General features: G+C 41.3%; 1 protein-coding gene across 2 annotated transcripts in view; it reads left to right on the plus strand.

Moving 5' to 3' along the window:
* The first annotated feature begins 558 nt into the window (after positions 1-558).
* LOC146696660 (4-hydroxyphenylpyruvate dioxygenase-like) overlaps positions 559-20,223 on the plus strand; it is a 58,029-nt gene continuing 38,364 nt past the window's right edge. For both annotated transcript variants that reach the window (XM_085474890.1, XM_085474891.1), the window contains exons 1-2: positions 559-613; positions 853-887. In XM_085474890.1, the coding sequence (XP_085331016.1) occupies positions 604-613; positions 853-887 (45 nt within the window). In that variant the 5' untranslated portion in view covers positions 559-603. The remainder of the gene's footprint in view (positions 614-852; positions 888-20,223) is intronic.

Here is a 20,223-nt window from a genome sequence, read left to right on the forward strand (position 1 = left end):
GCCTATAGGCCACTGATTTTATTTCACAGAATGATTCAAAAACAACGAACCAAAAAGTTCTTGGGTGTGTTTAAGAAGCTGGCCAAATTATCGTTTATTAGTAAGTTGTCTTTTGTTTTTTTTTAAATCTGCCTAGCAAAGCTAAGTGCATTTCAGTTTACATAAAAATTTCAACTTACTGTTACACGTCTCAGTTATTTCTGTGTAAGCTGAAATTTTGAGATCCGTGCTTTATGGATAACCAAAATAAATTCTTCAGTTTTGGAAACGGGCAGCTTAGTATGTTTGATTTGGCAGGTTTTTAGGCCAGGTTGCCAAAAAGTGATTTATGATGTTTCTGTGTGTTTATATTGGTAAATGGACTGTAGTCAACCGGTCAAGACATGACTTGTACCTACAGTATGATTGTGATCAATCCGGTCCCTTTTGGCCACTTAAAATATCTTTAATTCTGGCTCGGCATGACTTGATGTCATTCATGAAAGCTATGTTATACATATGTTTAACAGACTATAGACCAACAAGTCATTTACAACTAATTTACAACTTTTTGGGCATCACATCTGACTTCCTCACTTTCCCCTAAAGGCAGCACAATTCCGAATGACACTGGGTAAGTAATAGTTCACACGTACCAAATATTTTACATAAATTACTATTATTATTTTATTTTTGGCTGTCTGTATGTTTTTATTTTTTTCACAGTGTATTTGTTTTCTTTCTGAAGGTCAGTGTGGTTATGCTAAATGTGTAACTGCGAAGCAGCCTGTTAGCTTAGCTTAAAAATGCTAGTGTAGTTAATGGTATGTTTTGTGTTTTTTCTTGTTATTTCCCCCAAAACACTGCCATGAGGGGTTTCGAGGCATTTAGTAGTGAAAGACATGCTGGTAAGTTTATTCTGTTGCTTTTAATAGAGTCAGGCTAGCTGTTTCCTCAGGTTTCCAGTATGTAATGTAAACTATGCTACATAAAAAGTAAATATAGGAGATTGATATCAAGATTTTGCAAAAAAGGAATACAAAAAATATATATTTAAAAACCAAAAGACAAATTTTGGAGTTATACTGGATGAAAGTGTGCTTAAGCAGAAGTTTCCTGGTTGAACTGGAATGGGGTTTAAGGAGGCTTTTACAACAATAAAGATAAACTACATTTAATCTGGCATAGTGTTAGTGTTATATGATGATTTATCCCCTCCAGTGATAAATTTCCTTTCCTATAACGATGTTATTCTGCATTATGTCAACCCTGACATCTCAGATACAACAGTGTGGTACAAAATCTTATCAATTGGGAGTCTGTGGTTTGTTGTCTATTTGTCTAAGTATGAAGAAAGAAAGATTGTAAAGCCACTGTAGGAATGTGTGTCCAGCATATTCGACCCTTCTCCTGTCAGGCTTTCTCAGCAGCTTGACTGACTCAGGCCCCCTCTTAAGTCTAATAACAGGGTGCCATTCTTTTCTTAATTCACAGTTTGACCTCTTTTCTTCACCTTTAAGGTGTGGGACATTTGAAGGTTTTTTTCCCCCAGGCTCTAAAGAGTTGTCAAATTGTTGTCTTGATGACCCCAAAAAGCGTGCTAACTCATTTTTAATCGTCCAGCAAGGTGTGACCTGCAGCTGTTGACCTCTGGTCTTCAGGGTTTAGTGTAGTTTTTTGCAGAATGCAGAGGTTCCTCATAACTGGGAAACTTTAACTTTCTTATTGTTTAAATATCAATGCACACATGTGTAGACATGATTATAATTTTACTGGACATGGGGTACTTGTTCTGATTGCGTTACTCCAGCAAGGCCATTATGGACCATTATAGAATCTGCTGATGTTGACCCGCATAAGGCACAGCAACAGTTAATGTTCTAGGTCCCTGAGGAATGCATGCACCGTCACGCTTTCCCTCTTTGCATCAGACACCTGGCCCTCTTTCAGTGCCACCGTGCTATTTACATCTCAAAGGGGAATGACCAAGAAGGCTCTCTCTGTGCTCCCTTCCTTACTCCAGAAATGATCTGATTTATCTCTTCATCAACGGAAATATATGCCTTTAGAGGGCCATCCCGTGCCTCTCATCCCCAGCTAATACAGATGGGAGAGAGAGAGAAATAAAAAGAGAGACTTGTGATCCTCCGTGTGATCCCAGACCTAACGGACCCCTGTCACAGTGCTTGATTCATGTGATGCGGGTGACTTTCTCTCTCCTCCCAGAATCAATGTGTTAGGGCTCTGGGAGGTGGTGGCGGGCCATAACGCAAAGCAAAGGCGCCTGTGTTCCTAAGGTATCCGATTCCCACGTTTGATGGACCATGACAGGCAGGTTCAGGTCAAATTAAAAGGCCGCAGTAACAAATATGAGGGCAGACGCTGTGATTGTCTGTACAGGTGAACTTTCCGTGGCAGTGGGAATAAAAAGTTATTTATTGCACCAGGGGAAAACATTACTCTTTGTGCAAGAGGTATTTACAAAGGAGGGGGATTCCTGAGCTAGTAGTTGGATAATTGAATCATCCTTGTGTTGGTTTTTCTGTGTGGACCTCTTGTGTTCATTAGCCAAAGGAAAAGCCCTCACTTTTATCTTCCTCTTGCAGCATTATGGCATTACTTGCCCTTTTTTCCCCCTGTAATGTAGCATATTATTAGTAAAAATCACCTTGAGTGTGTTCCCTGGTGCTGCACGTTTCTTCTGGATGGAAACTTTAAAGCCCGCTTTCGAGACAGCTTTGCAAATATTTTCCATCTTTTGGCTCCAGTGTGGTATTTTGGACCATCCTAAATACAGACTACTGTTAAATAATCCCATGCATGAGTGTTAATGTTTTCAGTCTGGAGCAATGCCTGGAGGTTCAGCCTTCCTGTCACGTAGAAAGCTGAGTCTTGCCAGAAAAATTAAAATGCGGTTTTGGCACTTGCAGCGTTTCCATTGTATAATTCTGCTTGTATTTAGAGATTTGGTGGCTACAGATATGGATAATACTTAGAGGGTAACGTTACCGCAGAATAACACCCCAAAATTCACATGGGTGCATTTAGCAAGTGCTTTAAATGTCATCACAGTTCTCATTGTAGTTACTCCCAGTGGACGTGCTGCACTGCTTTAGGGACTGTATGATTAGTGGTGTTGGTGGTGGGGGGGGTTTGGGTTAAAAAAACTAAAACCATTTGAGGTTATTTGGTTAAGACAGTGCACGTGACTTTGAAAGAATACATTAAGGAACAAGGAACTCAAGTGATAGATTAGAGGTGAAATTAACAATTACTGAAATGACCAAAAAAATGACCAAATAATTCAGTCTGCAAACTTTTAGATGATGTTCTTCTTTGCACTGAAACACAAAAGAGCCCTTTCTAAAAAGCTTAGAGTCACATTTGAACGTATGGGTCAGTGGCTAAAAGGTAAGTGAGGCATAGTAATTGTATCTGCTAATCACCTGCCTGCTACACCCACAGGACATTTTGGGCCCAAATGACGGTTGTGTGGGGGTTAGTTGGGGGGTAAGTGCAGCGCACCTGTGTGGCTGTCATACTCCTTGAGGAGTTTCAGTTCAGTTAATCTCCGTCAGTTTCCCCCACCCCTGCACCCATCCTCCTGACCTCTTAACCCTCTACATCCCCTTGATCAGTAGTGCCAGGGGCATTTACAATTATGACTGTGAAGTCTCGTCAAGTAAATGAAGCATAACCGGCGGCAACATTTTTCCCAACACTCCTCGAGTCTTCTGACTTTTTCGCGGCTGGTGGTAATTAAGTCTGTCGCAATAGTTTGTTTTATACCCTTGATCCCTGATTGAGCTGTTTTGCAGTTATGTCTGACGCAAATTCCCTGTGTAATGAGGATGATGATGAAGCAAAGTGAAGTTAATGTGCCCCTGTTCACAGTTGCCTCCTCCTTACCCCCCTTACCCCTTGTCACTGGCTCCCGTCCTCTGCTTTTTGGGTGGCGCTGATAATCAGTAATTAACCGAGCCAGGTAGAGAATTGGCTCTTAAATGGCTCTCTCTGGGTGTTTGTTTACTTGTGTGTGTGCCTGCAGAGCCTCCTGGCCTGTGAGTGATGAGTTAGAGACACAGATGGTGGGCATCAGCAAGCTGGCTGGAGGCAGATTAGCTACCTACTAATATCTGAGCAGCCCTGTCCACTCCCACTCCCACTGAGCCCCAGAGGAGCGCCTGTCTGTAACACTACTCGCTTTGGAAAGCCTCATGTGTTGATGGAGGCCAACCATGGGCTTATCTCGTCTCATTCCACCACCAGTGAGCCTAGCAGGCTCAGGGCTCCGAGCAAGAGAGGGCGGGGGTGTCTGTGTGTGGATGTCTGCATGAACAGCCTTGTTTTGAAAAAGTAGTGGTGTTGTCTTTACAGGCAAAGGTTTCCCAATTAGGACTCATTTAACACCAATAAATAAAGAGCTTTATGAAAATGCATGCTTACCTGCACGTTTTTAACCTCGCATCCATATCCTGAAAACACGTTTTTCTTTTTAAATTAAAAACTTATTTATTGACTTTTATGATTGATATTGGTGTGAGACAAAGTTCTGGACTGCATCCCTGTTTTAATCATGTGTGGGAGGGCCACATGTGCCATCTCCATGAGGATATGTTGGTAATCCCCTCCACCGGTGCATGAAAAGTGCCTACAGTACAGATTTTGCCATTATGCTATAGTCACATCGTGTCGGGACAGGAAGCACAGTTCAAAGAGTCCAGGTCAGAGGTCATCCAGATGCAGAGTTGAGGGTGCAGGAGTGGGGAGACTGGGCAGGCTGTAGGTTAGTGTTCATGGGACTGTTTATTTTATAAACAGTGGGACCAGATTAGTATTGGAGCCAGGCTCCCTCAACCATATGTGGAGGATGTCCTCTGTGTTAGGAGGCTCTTAACAAAGCATTGTGTTCATAGTTGCAAACACACAGTCGCTGGCATCATTTCTGGTCACTGCTAATGATGACATGTTGGTGTTGCCAACACACATGTCTGATTCCAGGCGTGTGTGGTCTACGCCACTTCCATTTCAGGCAGTATTGAATGATTGTGTTAGCGGCCTATAGGTTTTGAGTCATTAGTGGTGTTGGCACATGCAGGCCTCCATCACCGCTTAACTGGGAGGTAAAAAACAGGATATGGACAGCTCTCCCTGTCCTCAGCGCCAGTCTAATGAATCCTGCTTCAAGATCTTTGTGTGTGGCTCATCTCCTGAAGACTTGCAGCCCCTTCCTGCTATTGTTTGGGCTTTTTGTGAGCAGTGCTAGTAGTAAAGTCTCTTTGATGACCTAAACTGTCAGCTCTTGGCTCCACTGATGGCTCTCCATCGACACGTTAGGATTTAAGTAAACACACTGTCGTTTGATGTTTAAACGCTCTCTTCTAAAGACCCTTACTGTATCATGAATGCTCACATTGTACACCAATTTAGCCCAGTGGAGAAACAAGCCCTTAACTTAAAACACTTGTGATTGCACACCCCATGCTTTTCTATTTGTTTATTTAAATAGGTGGTCTTATTGAGATTAAAACCTCTCTCACAAGAGTGAGCCATGCTGAAGAAACCTACCCAGATTAAATATGGACCGAAACTGTAAATACACACACACAGGTTAAGATAAACAAGCACAATTTGAATTACAGAAGATCTTTTTACACTAAGATTCTTCTTTAATGGTGAGGACCTCACTTCATGACATTTTTGCATGTTTACACCACGCCACACCAAGTCAGCATGAAGCCTGGAATATAGTCCGCTCCCTGGGCTAATGTGTAGTTGGTGCATTGTAATGTAAAATTTCCACAGATGAGTCTGTGGACGAGTCCTCATGGTCACAAAAAACCCTCACGCTCACTGTTCAGTGACAAACTACGTCACAGGGACCCAATCGGACTTGTGGACGTGGAAAGTGTTGGAGAATCATAATAAAAGGGACATAGATAATACAAAAGTAGTAAATAAATAAACTTTAGATCAATGAAGAATGGTGACAAGGTTTTTTGTTCTTCTGGCTTTCTCAAGGTTTTTCAAATGTCTTTAAATCCAAATGTGAAATCTTTGATTCAAATTGTAGTTAATTTTTATTGAGGAGATCAGGAGAGAGATGTGAATGATTGCAGTCTTCTGTAAAGCACGGTGGAGACTTACAACAACACTTACCTCAAGGCAACAATCCCCAAAAATCATATGATCCACGATTCAGAAACGTCTCATTGGCAGTGGTTTAACTTTTCATTGTGACAATGATCCCAAACACACTGCCAATCCAGTGAAAGCATACATGCATAGAAGGGAACACAAGGAAACGCTATCAGTCATTGATTGTCCTCATCAGAGCCCAGACATCAACATTATTGAAGCAGCGTGTGATCACTTTTACAGAGAACAAAACAAAAGGCAGAAAAATCCAAAAAAGAGCTTTAAATGTCTGTCAAGAATCATGGGAAACTATTTCTAAACTACTTAAAAAAGGGATAAGTGATCACTTGCCACGGAGAGTTCAGGCTGTGTTGAAGAATAAATGTGGTCATAGCAAATATTGACTTTCAAGATTTTCAAACTCTGTTTTTGCCTGATATACTGTGTTTCCATGTGTGTTTGCACATTTCAATAAATCACTGCACTTATTTCCCATGCTTTCAAGTAAAATATAATGAAAAGAGGGCTGGCTCAAGACCTTTGCACAATACAGTCGGATTTCAGCAGTTTGACAGACAGTGAAGTTTGACATTGTCTTGCTGAAATAGGCAAAAACGTCCCTGAAAAAGAAGTAACAAGTATTACTTCAAAAACGGTATATACATATATTGATGTGGTTAAATAGTGCTTTTATTGCCCAAGACGTATGCACTAATGTAGGAATACTGACTTTTAAATGATGCGCTGATAACAAGTTTACCTGGAAGCTGCTTTTGGGGGGTAAATTTCATGTAAAGGTGCTTGTAGTATCAGACTCTGACACAATATGTTAAAAGGTGCTGTGGTTTTGGAGTCTGTCCTGCATCCTGAATAAGGCAGTGCAGATTCCCATACTTGAGCCAAGCTACCCACTCTTATATAGACCAGATGAGGAGTAACCTGAGCATTGCAAAGCAGGAAGCATAAACCTAACCAGCAATTTTGATGTTTAGCAATGTTGACGGGGCCTCTCTACATGAGCAGGCCCTGAGGAAGACAGGAGTGCAGGACTTGGGCACTGTAGATCTACAGATGGAGTGATACAAAGCAGGATTGTTTCCCATGGAAAGAGCTGTAGTTAGGCTTTTCTGTTATTTACAATGAGCTGTGGGGATGAAGCAGCAGCTCATGTGTCAGCACTGTGTATTGTGGTTTCAGAGCTGCGTGGACAAAGCGCCTTCCTCTGAAGGTTGGGGTATGACTGTGGAGGATCAGAGCACAGCAGTATGACTTGTTAACACTGCTGTTATAGACCGCTGGCTGCCAGTTCCAGATTGAACCGGTGGTCACAAAATATTGTTAGTTTTTACTGGACTCTGACTCAGAATGATTGATTGTTGATAAAATCTATTATGTAAATAAAGGCAATAAAGGAAAGTTCAATAGCGCAGCCAGTTCCAAAACTTTAAATTCTGAAGTATATACACAAATCTTTTAAGTGGATACTCAAAGAGACAGGTTTCTTTGTGCCGTACAAAATAGGATGATAATTCATTGATGCATAGGACTAACAGTAATTGCAGGAATTAAAGTAAATCTACTTGGAATTTATTTTTATGTTTATTGCTTTTATTGATTTCTGTCATGTTAAGCAGTGTCATAACTATAACACAAGAGCACTTGGACAGCACAACTCCCCCCAAAGAGCAGGGGCTACACTAACACTGATGTTTTATAATGTTTTTTACAATATGATGACGTTACCCCGTTATGGTGTCATTGTGACATCATTGGAAAAATTTAAAAAAGTGTTATGCAGCGCTCTCCCTTTAATATGACATATTACTTGATATGGTTTCTTGACATTTTTTTTCAAGGTCAACTTTAACCTTGGGCATTAACAATGACGGTCAAGGTCAAAAGCTTTGCCAACCTAGGTACTAATGTCCCCCAAGGCCTGGTTTATTCAGAATCAGAATCAGAATCAGAATACTTTATTGATCCCTGGGGGAAATTATTTTTTGTTACAGTGCTCCATTATAAACCAACATTAAGACAAGACAGACAATACGCTAACTAAGAATAGTACAATATATACATATATATACATACATACATACATAAGTCACTTATAAATAAATATTTGGAAAAGAAACGTGTAGTTGTAGCAGCAAACAGTGTGTTAAGTGGATGCGTTGTACAGGGAGATGGCCACAGGCAGGAATGATTTCCTGTGTCGTTCAGTGGTGCTTTTCGGTAATCTCAGTCTCTCACTGAACGAGCTCCTGTGACTGACCAACATGTCATGGAGTGGGTGGGAGGTGTTATCCAACATTGTCTTTATCTTGGACAGCATCCGCCTCTCCGACACCACCTTGAGGGAGTCCAGCTCCATCCCCACAACATTGCTGGCCTTACGGATCAGTTTATTAAGTCTGTTGGCATCTGCGACCCTCAGCCTGCTCCCCCAGCATGCAACAGCATAGAGGATCGCACTGGCCACAACAGACTCATAGAAAATCCTCAGCATTTTCTGGCAGATGTTGAAGGACCTCAGTCGCCTCAAAAAATAGAGACGACTCTGGCCCTTCCTGTAAAGTGCTGTGGTGTTTTTAGCCCAGTCCAGTTTATTGTCAATGTGTACTCCAAGGTATTTATAGTCCTCCACAATGTCAACACTGACCCCCTGGATTGAAACAGGGGTCAAGTGTTTCCTGGTCTTCCTGAAGTCCACGATCAGTTCCTTGGTCTTTGCCACGTTGAGCTGCAGATGATTCTGCTCACACCACGTGACAAAGGAGTCGACCACAGCCCGGTACTCTGTCTCATCATCCCTGCTGATGCATTATTGTTGTGAAGTTTAAAAATGATAATATAGTTTTACTGATTTTCACAGCTGGCATCATTGACTCTGACTCGATTTTCACCAAAATTAAATCAGCTCAAGCTGTTATTGGTATCTGACATTACACAAAATTTGAAAATGATATTTTGAAAACTGTGGACGCTAACAAACAGACAAACAAACAAACGTAAACATTAACCTACTCCCTCCCTTCAGGGACGGATTAGTTGCAAATTTCAAATATTGGATTCTTCGTTGCTGCATTAGTTGCTGACTAGAAGTTAAGTTAGTACATTTTGAACTTTACTGTAATGAAAATAAACTGTTCTTTGGGACCAGGAAACTTCACTGGAGTCAGTGAAGCCACATAAGAGCACATCTGGACTTTGAGCTTCGACTAAGGTTTTATTCATGCATCAATATGAACCCATTGTGCCATATCATAAATCTTGCTGTGGTCTGTGATTGCATGTGCGCTGTTGTCACCTAAACTCAACCCCAGACTTACATCTGCACCGGGCCTCAGATCATGATAGATGTAAGAACACGATTGCTGCAGATGAAGAAAAAGACTGGTTCTAAATCACAGAGAAACACTTAAACAGATGAGCGGTCTAAAAATGCTTGATTAAGTTTGCCCTTTCCATTTAACCACAATTATAAAGAGCTCTAACAAGTAGATACAGTGCATTGCTTTTATTACCTAACAGGCTGAATGGAGGGTCAAATGTGATTCCAGTTTCTCATCATATCAAGCGTTTAATTTGTGCTATCTGATCCTTTTCACTAAATTGCAGGGTAACATGAGGAGATTGGCCTTGTAGGGTGGTAGATATATGAGGGAGTTGGGCCCTGAGAACGAGGAGTTATGTGGGGAGGGCGTGAAGGCCACAGCGACAGTGGAGATTAGAAAATAGAGCAGAGACGAGCAGGCAGTGCCAGCGATAGCAGCAGGAAAGATAATAAAGGAAAGGCGTTTCCTGTGCGTTCCCTCAGGAAAAGTTCTCCTTCATTCAGTGCAGTATGTTAGACTACCCATAGGGTACAGTCTTTGTGAACATCTAAGACTGATTTGCTATAGCATTGTAAACAAAAAACCTAAACTAAACTAACTAATCTTTGCTATCAGACAGGGTCCCTGGGCTAAAGGCTCCTCCACCTCCAGTTTATATGCACATATCCGATCTTAAGGAGACAAAAAATCACTAAAAATGAGGCATGTGATAGGGTCTCTCTGCAGTCATTTAGGTTTGTATAGATATGTAAATTTTACAGTTTTATCTCTTTATGGTTCTTGTGGGTGATTTGTGGTTCTTTTTCCCCATTTTGTTGTAGTCCTATCATGTAATTTTGACTTTCTTCATAATCAGTGCCATCTTTTTACTTTCATCTCCAGTTGTTTGTTAATAGTTGTTTCTCTTTGTCGTATATTTGCATTCAGTGGGGCTTCTTTGTGCACACACACACATGTAAACTCAGTCAAGACAAAGGTGGTTTTGGCTCCTAACAAATGACCTCACTAGCTCAGATGGCCGCTATCCCCCCTGTGACGCCATCTCTGGATTTTGTCCTAGCGCTTTGCTCCGAAGATGAACTCATGTGATACAGTTTCAGCCTCTCCAGATGTCACAGGTGCTCTCAATTTCACCACTAATTAGGTGCTTGATCACGTTGCTTCTAACTTCTGTGAACCCCCATCAGAGAGAACCGTCACCGCCAATAATGTTTAGAATTTCAGGCCCAACTGGTGCGTGATGAAAAAAGCTTTGTTTGCCTGCGCTGTGTTACCAAGCTGTTGGTTGCAGCTGAAAGAACCGCCTGCGTGCCCCAGCTGACTTTTAATCACACTCACCCAGGCACTGGCTCAGGGATAGAGTAGCAGGCCTGTAATTAGATGACAATGGGCCCCCTCTCTCTGGTGCACGGCTGACGGGCGGCCGCAGAACTATTGATCAAAGACGTAGGCGCAGGAAGCGCAGGCGGAGCAGCAGGCCTGGTATACATGTTTGATGTGTGAACAACAGGTGACATACATCTTACAGGCATGGAACTAACTGTGGGCTGCTGGGAATAAGTGTATCTTAGAGAGGTTTTGCCACAACAGTCACAGATATGCTTCATGAAAGATGTATAATGGGAAAGCTCCTTTAAGATTACATGATGCACAAGTGGCCATTGTAACTGTAACTTCGGTCGTTGCTGTGCTTTTTGGAAGTCGAATTTCCCAGAGGAACCCACCCGAGGGATTAATAAAGTTCTATCTTATCTTATCTTATTATTATCCAAATTTAATGGCATTAATGGTTCAGAGACAAGCAGGGCTTTTTTAAGTGAGGTGTTGCTAGAGCTGTTCGATATAACGATATATATTGGATAACGATATAAAAACGTCTATCGTTTCCTATTACGCTATCGTTTGTTTCGTGGTGTCGCAAAAACTGTTTACAGCAATATTTTTTCATCGTTTTGATGGTCACTGTAGTGGCTATATTAATTTCTTAAAGTTCTCTCTTTCTCTTATGTTTAATATAACCACACTACGGATGGACAAGCACCTGTTTTTACGTGTTGTCGTTAGCAGCAATGACGGTAAAACCATTGCGTGGCTCCGCTGTCCGCTTGTTTGTTTTCCACGTAAACCTTTCACAATAAAGCTCAAGATCCTGTTGAGACTTTTCAAAATAAACTGAAACACGGGAAAGAGTATGCAGTGTTTATGGATGAGAAGCAAAAAAGAGCCGTTAGGTGCTAAAAAATAAACCTTAGACTCAAACTTTGAAAGAAAATGGTGGCCGTTACAACTTATGTCTAAAAATGTATAGTTTCATGCATCGGTTAAAACACTCAACTCCAGGTAAAGGACGCTCAGCTGGAAACACTTCATGCAATGTGAGTTGCCCGAGATTCACAGAATTTGCAGAAAATGTTATTTTTTTATGATTTATATCGTTGTCAGGACGATAAATGTCTTATATCGGGATATGAGATTTTGGTCATATCGCACAGCCCTAGGTGTTGCTGTGTTGGAGAAGATCCTCTATCTTACTACAACCTTATGCACATCAGTTTGGAAAGAAATCCAATGCTTGTTAGTTAGTGTGGGTTAGTAAACAGTCAATAGACAAGGGTACCAGCCTCCATCACTCACTGGTTCATCTATTTTCAGAGACTTACAAGCTCACTTGCAAATATGAGTGAGCTGAGAGAATAAAGCATTTATATTTAGCTGTGTGCTATCTGATACTTGGAGGGATTTGTAGAATTGGCCACAGTTAAGTCTCCTGTAAATCCCACTTAGAGTTACACAAACATGAACTCTGAACTGTTGAGCAAACTCTCATCAGATGCCTCTTGTAACTTCCATTCATATATGGGCAAGAATGTGCAAAATACAGTAGCTCATTCAAGCATGAATAACCCAGTGTTGGTTGGATGGATCCATGGTGGCTGCTCCATGTGTGTGTTGCTACTTTGTAAGAAGCCCTCGTCCCAGATGGTGAAGTGGAAATGCTCCAGCTGGGGTTCTACCACTCTTCTCTGCTATCTGGCCTGCATGCTTTACGTATCACTCTGATGTCACGAGGCTGCTATGGTCAGATGAGGAGGCCCTCCTCAACTCTTAGCAGAGGTGAAAGTGTCAACTGCAGATAGTGGGGAGGGAGAAAAGGAAATATGCACTCGCTCTCACTATTTTAGCCAAGCAAATCCAAGCATTTATGAAACTAAGAGAATCCAGATGATAAAAGTGCAAAACCTTATATCATGCATTATTATCTTCTGCAGTAACCTGAATAATTGCACTGTGTTTCCGCAGTCTCCACATGCATTCATTAACTGTATATTAAAACAAAGATATGACCACACTTGGATGACAGCTCAGGAGTTACATCCTAATGCTAGCACTGGCAAACCAACTTGGTTAGTTAGCAAGGTGACATTTGGATCCATATTTCAATGTAAAATTATATGTGATGCTAATTTTGGCAAGAGACAGGCTTAGAATGAAATTGACTAACTGAAAAATTAAATCAGACAGCTTATAGTGCAAATACAGCTGGGAGAGTGGAAATAAGCAAAACACAAAAAAACTTTTTATGGCTGTTAACATGTTTATTTCTGCTTTGAAGCAGATATGAAGCCTGCATCTGTTGACTTGGTTTCAGAGTTAGCCGTTCGATGAACTGCTGAAAGTGTAATTATGAGTGACTGCATAGGATCCAGGGGACTCTAAGGAAGTCATATTAGCAGGGAATCCGCTTTGTTTGATGACAGAAGCAGCTTGACCAGCCTGGGCTGTGTTCATACTGCTGAATGCCGTTCTGTACTCCAAGCTTCTGTTTACAGTTATACACTATAGGAGCCTCCTGTGGACAGGATTTCCCCACAGTAAAAACAAAAATGCAAGGACACACAACTGAGAAAACAGTAGTGATATGTCTCAAGGTCCAGGAAAAGATTATATGGCTCTTATGGTTCACACCATGACTGATCTTCTGATTTTTAAGAGTTGGGCTAATAATCTTCATCAAAGAGGTCGGTTTTTCCTGAAAGACTCGTAACACAGGCACAGCATAACGTGAAAAACATTTTGATGGGTTCCTCCTTTGACTCCACACACTGTGGGTAATTGAAAACCACACAGCTAACGTCGATATACTAACTACGTCAATGTATTTCAAGCTGCATTGCTTTTCATGTTGACACAATTATCTCCCAGTGTTTTCCCTGCTTTGGAAATCACTCGCTATTGATGTGCTCTCTAGGGTCCCTATGTGCCTATAGATAAAAGCCAGTGGTTAATAGTGGAGGTGGGGTTTTTTTTTGCCTTTATGTGGGAAAATATGTGCTCAGAACATCCAAACATAATTAAACATTGGTTGGTGTGTGTTGGGACCATTACTCAGATTTTATGTCCTATCATGCACGCACATTTGAGTGACTTAGACATCCTTCCCCAGCTTCCTCTTATCCTTGAGATAATTTTGCATCATGTAAACAGTGCAATAGACTAGCGACCTGTCAAGGGTATACCCTGCCCTTCTCCCAGTGACAGCTGGGATACACTCCAGCTGGGTGGGTGGATGGATGGGTGGATGGATGATTCCTTTCTTATTTCTGTTACTCACTACTCATGTTGAGAGAACATTATCTGAGATCAGTCAGCCCTGATAACCATATTCAGCAGATCCAGAATTTATTTACTCTGGCCTGGCTGTTTTTAATTAATCGAATTTATAGCTTCATTCATAAATTAAAGGAGAGCAGTACAATCTCTACAAAGTTAAAATTACTGTGTGGCCTCTTGAATGTCTTTTGACTCCACTATTTTCTTCATGTAAGATAGGTCCTGCTACAAAGGTCATTATTGATTAACGTCCTCATTCCTAACTGTATTAAAGAAGTCATAATGTTACCTATAATAAGCCATTATCTACAGTGATGTGTTCATACTTTGTTGGCAAGATAAAATACTACACAATCTTAAAAAAGATCTATATGTAAAAGGCAGTAAATCCTGTTTTTGTTGAGCTTAAGCCAAAGACAATATGCTTCACATTTTTATTTAACAATGACCAAATAAATGGATTGATGGATTGCATTTCAACTCCAATTAAGACAGGCACAGTGAGCTACACAGATTTTTGGCCTCCTTCTGACTGTTGAGTAATGATACTTCAGTCTCACCTTCACCCTGCTGTTTCTCTCCTCTTCTCCACTGCTGTTTTTTTCTTATGAAAACAGGAAGAGGGTGTGTTTGAAGAACCAGAGCCCGAGGAGTTAAGTTGTTCACCACTGACTGACCATAGTCTTTATGTCGTGTTCGTATGCATGCCAGGATAATTGCTAAAACAAATCTTCCGAAATCTGCAGTATTTGCTTTGGGCATTGTGCCCTATAGGCAACTTTCCAAGTTTTATGTAAATGGCGTGCTATCTGAAGCATGTCACTGCATGTTGCTCTTTCGCATGTGACTGAATTACCAACTCACATCCAAAGTGTGAGCAGATATTTTCTTGATAACACAGACATTTTTCTCCAATTATATAGTACATCATTAACCACAATATATCCTCTTTATGAGGTTCAACAGCACAATGCTAGCTCTGGTCAAGCATGGGGCTTGTGCACAGTTGGAATCTACAGCACTGCAGGCAGGGTACCTGCCTGGCAAAGTCTTGTCTGGTGGGGATTAGAAGTGAGCTGGGCCCCATCTCTTTCCCTCCCAGCAGGAGCTGTCATGTCAGCATAAGACTCCTTCAACTGAGCTTCACTCCGATTGGGCGTAGGGCAGGGGCCAGCGTCAGGTCACGCCACTGGCTATCCTCAGTTTCTACTGAGCCTGTGCCGCTCTCACAAAATGTATGACAGTAAGAATATATATTATCTGACAGCCCACGCCTGAGCAACAAAAGAGAAGAAGCACAATAAGACTCAATGCAGTCTCTGCATTGTTGTTGGACTGTAACAGTCGAGCCTTTTAACTAGAATCTGGATAGTTTTTGAGCCATTTAACTGCACTTACTCTTAGCACATTGAATTGCTGAAAAGTTGCTACATGCAAAACAGAGCATGTCATTTTCTGATTAAATGACATAGCTGAGGGCTGGTCGTATTTAGTGTGATAAGATGTTCCTGTGTGAGAAGTCAGTGAGCCTCCCTCATGGTGCTTGTTAACTGTGGAATTTGGTGTGTCTGTCCATGCACTATACTGGTCAGATAGATAGTGAAGTGGAATGAGAACCATGTGGAAAACCTCCGTAGTTATGCAGAGGGAGGCCAAATGTACAAACAGAGTTAGTGTGCATCATGAGGATACATCTGTGCAGTATTTTATGACAGTATCAGATTTTTGATCATGTTGTTTTTGTGAGCTGAGCTCCCTCCGGGCAGCTTGTTTAGCAATTTTAAAAAATGTCCATCATAGAAATGTTTTTTTTCTTTTTACATTTGTGTGCAATTGAATGCTGTATAGATGGCTATAGTGAGAATATATGGGCTGATCTGCAGAAGCAGCTGGCTGTAACTTCAGAGGCTCCCAGTAATGACAGGCAGCAGCTGGATGGCAGAAGGAAGTTTCAGTGTCTGCCTTTGAGACTTGCTTCTGACTCAGAGAGGAGTCTGATCGGTGTAGTGTCTCCTGAACAATAGCCACAGTAGTGGCCAAGCTATTAACAGAACGGTGCCCGGCCGGGCCAAGTGCTGGCTGCTTCTCCTCTACTATATCCACACTTACAATATAATGCTGTAATCCTTCCTGTGAAATTTGTTATGAAGACTATAAATCTTTCTAAGTGTGTCTCTCATTTCCCCTTTTAGCTGAGCAGCTGTGAAGGTCTGAGTTCCTCTGTCCCCTTTTCCTATGCCAGAGCAGCAAGATGTGTTTGGAAGCCGTTATCATTTCTCAGCTGCTTAACAACTCCAAACCCAAAAAGCCAAGTTCATCCAGTGTGCTGATTCACTGTTTTGACTCATAATTTGCTTGTTTTTAATCAGCTTTTAGCCATGACTTGGGAGAAAGATATCCTCTCTACTTTTAAGATTAAGCTTTTTTGATAAAGCTTATACTTAGGGCTGGATCAGGCGACCCTGAACCCTCGCTTAGTAACACTGTAATAGCCCTGGGCTGCTAGGTGATTCCCATGATGTACTGAGTGTGTCTACTTCATTCATCTCTTTTCACTCTCTGTGTTTATATACATCATTTTGCATTTAATCATCATCAATCATCAGTTATTATTAATCTCTGTCAGATGGCTGCCCCTCCCTGAGCCAGTGCTATCAAAGGTTTCTTCCTGTTAAAGGGTTTTTTTTCTTTCTTAAAATCACAACTTGCTCATAGGAGGTTATCTTATTGTTGGGGTTTTCTCTCTAATTTTTTAGGTTCTTTATCTTACAGTATACAGTGCCTTGAGGCGGCTGTTGTTGTGATTTGATGCTGTATAAATAAAACTGATTTGAACAGAATTTTAAAGAACTAACGTTACTGATGTCAAGAGCAGTGTCATAAGAGATTTTCTTTCTATTTCAGAATACCAGCTGATCAAAGCTGGTATTCACATATCCTTTGAATAGTATTATCAACCAGATGAATTGGCCTAGAAGTGGTTACAAATGATAACTCCTCAAAACTTTAAGACTTCTCCTGAATAACCACCAACAGACTTTCACAACCACCTACAAGGCATTCACACATATTCACGCAGATGCTGCTGATGCATCTGGGGCAATGTTAGGGCTTCGGTATTTTGCCTGAAGGCACTTTAAAATGCAGGCTGAAGGAGCTGTGCTTTCTTATCATTTTTATCATTTCGCTTTTTTTTCTAAGTTGAGGTTAAGGTTGGTATTCAGCGTATTTACTGAAATGTCTTAAGGGAAATGTTGATTTCTTAAGAAATAAGGCACCATGGATTTTCCCTTTACTTGCACTCACAGCAATGTTTTTTTTTTGCCTTTTGATTTCACATTCTCTTGAGCCTACGCTGGAATTTGGGTTTGAATTAACAAATGTTATCATACTAGAACAAACATGAAAGCTGCTATCTGTCAGCAGCTTTAAGTACATCGTTGCAGAACTGCACATATAACTGCAAATTCTTGCTCTGTTTTCTCATGATAAAATTGAAAGTCTTCCTGTGATTGGTCCACCGACTGATGTTTTGTGGTTGCTTCTACCTTTTTATTGCTCTCATTTAGGCAGTCTTTTAAAGGTGAGGGGTCAAACCTGAGTAATAAAACCTATAGCCTGTAGTGATTGCAGTGTAGACCTGTTGACCTGGCCATTGTCTAAGTCTCAGCCTCAGGTTCAGTAGAGTGACAGGTTGATGTTAGTACAGTCAGTGGTGCTCTATCACTTTCCGGTCTCTGAGGAATGTTACATTCATACAAATGAGTACCTGGTAGGGGTCCTGAAAGGCCTCAGTTTCTAAAGTCAAAATCTGGCATAAATATTACTTAATTCTTTGCAATGTGGTCAGTTCGGAGTTTGCATTGTAAAAAGGCGTTTTCACTTGCCTTTACTCTGAGAAATCTACATATCTGTTTGTATTAATAAACATCAGTATCTGCTGATTTAAAGACCAAACATAAAAAAGCACAGGTCCTTTTTGGGCATGCAAGCATAATTTATCACCTCTGAGATTTTTTTCCCCAGTCCTGAGGATAACCTCCCCATCTGAGACATTTGCATCCTTTGTGTTCCCTTTAATGAAAAAAATATTTTGCTTTTGCTTTGATGTCATGAACTGGGTTTTCTCGTTTTTATTAATGGCGCCTAAGAGTGCCATCGCAAGGGGAAACTTTGAGTCCCATGCGGGGCCATGCTGTTTTTGACATCTATCCATAAACAATATACAGCACAATAGACTTTAGGCGTAACACAGTTTCTCAGACGTAACAACACTGCGACCCTGTTGGCCAGTTGACCACAGAAGAGTTCAGTCTCCAGACTCTGTTTGGTTTCCTCTGCTTGCCCAAAAAGGATATTTCACTACCTCCTGTTTACTCTTTACACTGGAGGCCGAAGAAAGTTATGATGACTTGGGGAGACAAATATCTTGACACAGCAAGGGGCATGCATGGCAGCCTGTGTCTAACTTTTTTCATCTTCATGGCAATAAACCATTGCCGGTAAGATGCGACATGTGATGATCAGGTGATGCATATGTATGTGATTTTCAGCAGATATTGCAAATTTAATTTGGTCCAAAATACCTGACAGAATGATGAAGAATCACTTGAACATGTGTCAAATTATACCTAAATAAGAAATCTTGGCTCACGTTCCCATATTGTTTATTGTGTTTGCTGACACTGACATCCAAATTTGAATCAGTGAATCATCTTACTTAAAATACGAGGGAAGTGAGTGGTTAACCATTCATATTGTCCAGGTAGAGGAGCAGGGTGTGGATCAGTTGTGACTTTGTTTCATGCTGGTCCAGCCTGGGGCACAGATTTGACCAGTGCCCTAATTCTCCCCTCTACGGAGGTCTGGTTGATGGATGTGGTCTAATCAGCAGCGGACAGACCTGCCACAGGAAACATCTCCCCATCACGTTTACGGAAACAAGTACTCCTCCAGAGACCCATTGATAGCCACAGAGGGAGAGGGGGAAGGAGGTGAAAAACAATTGGATTCTCCCTCATTTTCTGCGAAGAAAATCAGCAGACTGTCTACTTTTCACTAACCAGAATATGATTTATAGGCCTGCTGCCAAATGACCTCTTTGAACAATACAGTAGTCCAGAGCTTGATTGCCTTGAAAACAATTACCAAAGACCTATTTTGGGAATGCACGACTTGCCGATTTCCCATTGCATTATGTGTAAAATTCCTACCCTTCTTAAAGCGAGAGCTTGATACTTTGGGACTTGGACATGTTTGCTTTGTTATCAAGAATTAGACTGGAACAGTAATGCCACGTTTTGTTTGTTTGGAAGCTTCTTGTGCATTATGCAAGGAGGAAGTCAGACCAAGATAAGGATCCGCAAGATGATCACGATCTTATCTTAATTACCACAAGTTTCCTGTTGAAATTTGCTTGCTAATGTTGCAAAATTATTACCTTAGCTAGCATGTATTGCTCAGTGCTGCTTAAAGAGCCTTGTCTTGTGTGTCTTTTGGAAGCATCTGTCCTGTGAGAATGTGCCATGCACTTTGTGTCATGACCAAAAGGCTTTTTTACCTCTGACAGGTGATGCTTCTCTCCTGCAGTTCAAACCTTCGAAAATCCCCCCCGCATATCAGGATGAGCATGGTGATGAGTCGCCATTTGCTCTGCCTATGAAAAGAGTGATGTGTCTGCCTTATTGGAATGCTAAGAGCTATTTGCTTTTTGGGCACGTTAAAGCTTGCCTCAGTGCGTTTTAGTTTCAGAGATTATCCCTGAAAAGAGTGTCCTCCTGTCCTCCTTTCTCCTTACTCTTCTCAAACTCTCTGACCTTGAGCTTGCTGTCAAGCAGCTTCCTGCCCTCTGCAAGGACCCATGGAGTCACACTTGCGCAGATGGGAGGAAGAGAGACCTCCAGCCCTTTAATTTATGCAGCTTTAGTGTGATCACAAAGCACTAAACTTTGTTAGTTCATCATAACTGAGTGTTGTAATTAGGTAATTTGTTGTTGCTGTTTATCAGATATGTGTGTGTATCGCTCAACACGTTTTAATCCTGTTTTGTAAAGCCTGAGGTCTTCACAGGACTAACCTTACCTACGTGAATGGAACGTAAGTGAGCAGGTTTAGACTTGCCCTCCCAACCGTTGTCCTAAAGGCCCTCGGGGTGGTA

This window comes from Copadichromis virginalis, linkage group LG12 (assembly GCF_057382275.1).
Source record: "Copadichromis virginalis isolate Kocher_CV1m ecotype Utaka linkage group LG12, C_Virginalis_male_GT1.1, whole genome shotgun sequence".
NCBI lineage: Eukaryota > Metazoa > Chordata > Actinopteri > Cichliformes > Cichlidae > Copadichromis > Copadichromis virginalis.